The 4069-nt window shown below is 59.6% G+C and overlaps 1 protein-coding gene across 1 annotated transcript in view; it reads right to left on the reverse strand.

Annotated features, from left to right (window-relative positions):
* DAPK3 (death associated protein kinase 3) overlaps nucleotides 1-4069 on the reverse strand; it is a 13323-nt gene that overhangs the window by 2683 nt on the left and 6571 nt on the right. Inside the window, exons 3-7 of the mRNA XM_023524274.1 lie at nucleotides 3841-3844; nucleotides 3611-3637; nucleotides 1437-1589; nucleotides 681-726; nucleotides 13-276 (exon numbers count right to left, since the gene is read on the reverse strand). Of these exons, the coding sequence (XP_023380042.1) occupies nucleotides 13-276; nucleotides 681-726; nucleotides 1437-1589; nucleotides 3611-3637; nucleotides 3841-3844 (494 nt within the window). The remainder of the gene's footprint in view (nucleotides 1-12; nucleotides 277-680; nucleotides 727-1436; nucleotides 1590-3610; nucleotides 3638-3840; nucleotides 3845-4069) is intronic.

The following is a 4069-nucleotide window of genomic DNA, read 5'->3' on the forward strand; positions in this document are numbered from 1 at the left end:
CCTGTACCAGGCCTCCTTCTCCTCGTAGATGGCCGTCAGCGCCTCGATGTCCTCGTGGAAGAGCCGCCGGCTGTGCTCCAGCCCGCGCAGGCCCTCCTCGGCCGCGGCCACCTCCTCCAGCACCTTGGAGAAGCGCTCGAAGTTGATGTAGGTGTTGTTGGGGGGCATGCTCGAGTGCGACTTGATGGTGTACTCCTTGAGGCGTGCCGTCTTCAGGCGCCTCCGCTCCGGCTTCCGGCCGCTGTCCTCCCGCCGCACGTTCCGCCGCCGGATTGCCTGCAGCGAGGGGGCCGCACGGGCTGGGGCTAGCGGCGGGGCCACTGAGGACCACGGCCGGCCCCTGCCTGCTTCTGGAAGTCAAGGTTTATCGGCACAGAGGCAGTGCCTAGTACCGGGGTGGGCTACGGTCCTGCCGGGAACCGCAGAGGCGAGCGCCTTGCCGCTCCAGCCCGTCACGGGAGGCTGCGGGCTCTGGCCCGGCGGGGATGCCTTTCTGGGACGTTTCGGGGGTGGGGGGAGCCATGCTGCATGTACAGAGGGACCACGGACTGCAGCTCGATGTCTCGGTGAGACGGCTCTGACACCACGGCAGGAAGCACCCCATGCCCCCCACTGCCCAGGCCCACCGTCCTGGGCTTGTCATGCCTGCCAGCCCTCAGTGGGAGCAGCCCCCACCTCACCTTGATCCAGGAATGCTCCAGGCTCTGGGCTATGGTCATTCTCCTCCTGGAAGAGCACCCCCAGCCCCGGTTAGTCACACGCGTGCCACCTGCACCGTCCTCCCCCACTAGGCCGAGAACAGGGAAGTTCTTCAGGCTCTGCCTGTCGCAGCTCTGCTCTCAGCAGCCCACCAAGGGTTGACACAGACACCTGCCCCTGGGGACCTTTCGGCCTGGCAGCATGACCCTGAAACGACCTTGAAACTACATGCGCAATCCAGAGCAGCCACTCTGCTGGGCCAAGCACAAGGAGCCCGTTGGGCCTGTGGGGGCCCAGGCTCTGGGGTCTCCATGTTTCCCAAGGGGTTCTGTTAACCGGGCCGAGACCCAATGCAGGAGTTAAACAACTCGGCGCCCAGGGAGGGGCCCAGTGGGCAACAAGGGGTGGCGGCATTCACCAGGGGAGGGCTGCAGCCACAGGGGGCACTTCCTGTGGATGAAGACTCTGTGCTGCCAGAGTTTTTAGATATTTTTCTAGGGAAAAATTTTTTTAAAAAGTAATCTGGAATTTTATGTAAAACCCCAATTTTAAAATTTGGCAATAAGTTAAAAGCTTCTTAAAACCCAGCGTGGCCAGCTTATCTCCTGTCCAGAGCAAACCCAGTCACAGGGAGGTGGTGGCTTGGAGGGACATGCTCTCGGCCATGCCGCCCACTCGGGGCACCCACTCGGCCTTCCCTGTGGGCAGCCCCAACACCTCGCCCGGCTCGCTCTTACTTGGGGTCCTTGACGAGCAGCCGACGAATGAAGTCCTTGGCCAGCTCACTGGTGTTGCCGAAGTACTCCTCGTCGAAGTCGTAGTTCACGGCCGAGATGTTGGTCAGGGTCTCCTGCTTGGTCTCACCCAGGAAGGGCGACGCACCGCTCAAGCTGAAAGACACACAGGCGTGGCTCGGTGGGGCAGACGGGAGGAAGGCGGACGCTGGGCCCCGAACACGCCACGCACACCTGCCCCTGGAACCACCCCTGCCACCACTGGCTGCCAACCAGAAGGCGATACAAAGTCATCGCCCAGTCAGCCGGACGCAAAAAACGTGGGCAAGCCTTGCCATGGAAACCCACAACATCCACATAAACGCAGTCTCAAGGCATCGCCCCAGAATGGTTAGCGATTCCAGAGAGAATACCGGCCGCCGTGCTGGGGCACCTGGCTGATGCCACCCAGCGCTCGGTCAAGGCACGCGGCACCTGCGCCGACTCGTGGAGGGGGGCCACGCCACCGGCCATGGGGTCCTGGGCACCTGACACTGACTTAAGGTAAGAAATTATGTCCGGTCCTTGGGCACATGGCTCCCAAAATCTTTGGGATGTCCTCAACGGAACAGCTAAGATGATGGGCATTTCGTTGTAACGTTCAGCCCTTGTTCTGAGTTCCTAAAATGGCTCAAAAAAGCACTGTTACTCGTAATGAGGCCCTGCCAACCTCACGAAGTTTGCAGTAATGAGGTGACTTTTGGAAAGCCTGGGGAACCACTGGTGGCACTGGAAGGTTGGCGGGTCGAGGGGCCAGACTGAGCTAATCACAGACAAAAGATATCATCAATCACGCCTACGCGATGGAACCTCCATAAACATCCTCAAGTAGGGGGTTCAAAAAGCTTCCACGTACTGGGAGAAGGCTGCACCCCAAGCTCCGGCATTAGGTGCTTCCCAGGCCTCACCCACGCGCCCTTCGTCTGCCGTCTGCCTGCGTCCTTTATCATTTCCTTCGTAACGAACTGCTGCACATCGGTGTTCCCTGAGCTCCGGGAGCCGCTCTGGCAAATTAATCAAACCCAAGGTGGAGGTCATGGGGACCTCCGAGTTATAGCGGGTGGGTCGGAAGTGCACATGACAACTTGGACTTGCAAATGACATCTGCACGGGGCAGTCTTGTGGGATCTTCGCCTGTGGGATCTGGCACTGTCTCCAGGCAGGCAGCACCAGAACTGAGTTCCAGAGCAGGACGCCCGGCAGGTGTCGCAGACAGTGCTGCGTGTGGGGAACCGCCCGCACGCTAGGGAGCCGGCAGCGTCAGGTGGCGAGTAGAGCGTCACTGAGAAGAAACAGTGTCGGCCTGTCTGATCGCAAGCGAGCCTCCCAGGCCTGCACCAAGGGACACTCTACATGTCCCTTACCAGTGCTCTTCAGCGGGGACACGAGGGGGAACCATGCCGGAATGGAGGAGACTCAATGAGTGGCCCTGGCTGGGGTCCTGGACTGGGGAGGATGGAACGGAACACCGATGGCGTCCGGATGACTGGGGCACCCTGCTTGCTAGTGCCGTGCCAAGCTAAGTTCCTGGTGCAGACAGACGCCATCTGTGCGAGACGTTCAGGTGAGGGGACGCAGGGGCCAGGGGCACAGAGCTCTGCGCTGTCCCGGTCCCTCTCCCGAGCTTCCAAACTCATCTCCATGTTTAAAAAAATCAGTTGAAAAGACAAAAAAAATCTCCCAAAACCTCAGGTCTCTGATCACTACACCCATTTGAAAAAGAAAGGGAGTGAAGAATTACTGGGGTACCCCTGGCCCAGGAACAGATGAACAGCCCAAATGCACCACCTGAGGAAATGACCTCAGGTCAAATCGCCTTTATGCACAGAGCGAGGGCTCCAGCCACCAGCCAATGGACAAAGTAGGGGACACACGCTGTCCTGGCACAGGGCCCTGGACGTTACCTCCCAGGACAGCATCTGCCTTCTGAATTCTCCAGAAGACCCGGAGACAGGAACCACACCCTTCTCTCCCACATACCCTCATTCGCTCATCCATCCATCCACCCAGAGTCCTCTGAGCACTCGAGAGGTCAGAGCACTGGGGGGCCCACGCCTGAGGTCACAGTCCTCACATGGAAGTCTCCCTGACCCGGCAGGGCGCCAGGAGGGGTGGCAGGACGCCAACCAGGGACTCACAGGATGTAGGTGATGACGCCAATGCTCCTGGAGGGCGACACGGAAAGAAAAGGGTTAGTTTAGCTCGGCCGCAGGAGGCGCAGCACGCCGCCCCTCCTCCCCCGTTTGTAAAGGGCCCACATGAGAAAGCCACAAGCACAAGGCAGTCGGCCCCCAAGACTTCAGAGGCGATGCCCCTATGTCCTGCCCTGGACTCTAGGGCCTGAGGATTTGAATAACTCTGGTCACACCTCCCTGTCAAGGCTCAGAGGAACTAGAGATCGGGGTGGGGCAGACAGCACGATGGCCCCCCAGACCCTGCACATGTGGAACTCTCTGTGGGGCCTGCTGGAGCCCGAAGGCGGGGCTGGCAAACTCTAAATGGTCAGCGCATGTTTTAGGCTTTCTGATCTGTGGCACATTCGTCTGTTTTGATTTCACACCTTTTTAAAAAACAAGAACAGCACCCTCGGCTCCTGG

Source organism: Pteropus vampyrus, unplaced genomic scaffold (assembly GCF_000151845.1).
Source record: "Pteropus vampyrus isolate Shadow unplaced genomic scaffold, Pvam_2.0 Scaffold459, whole genome shotgun sequence".
NCBI classification, from domain to species: Eukaryota; Metazoa; Chordata; class Mammalia; order Chiroptera; family Pteropodidae; genus Pteropus; species Pteropus vampyrus.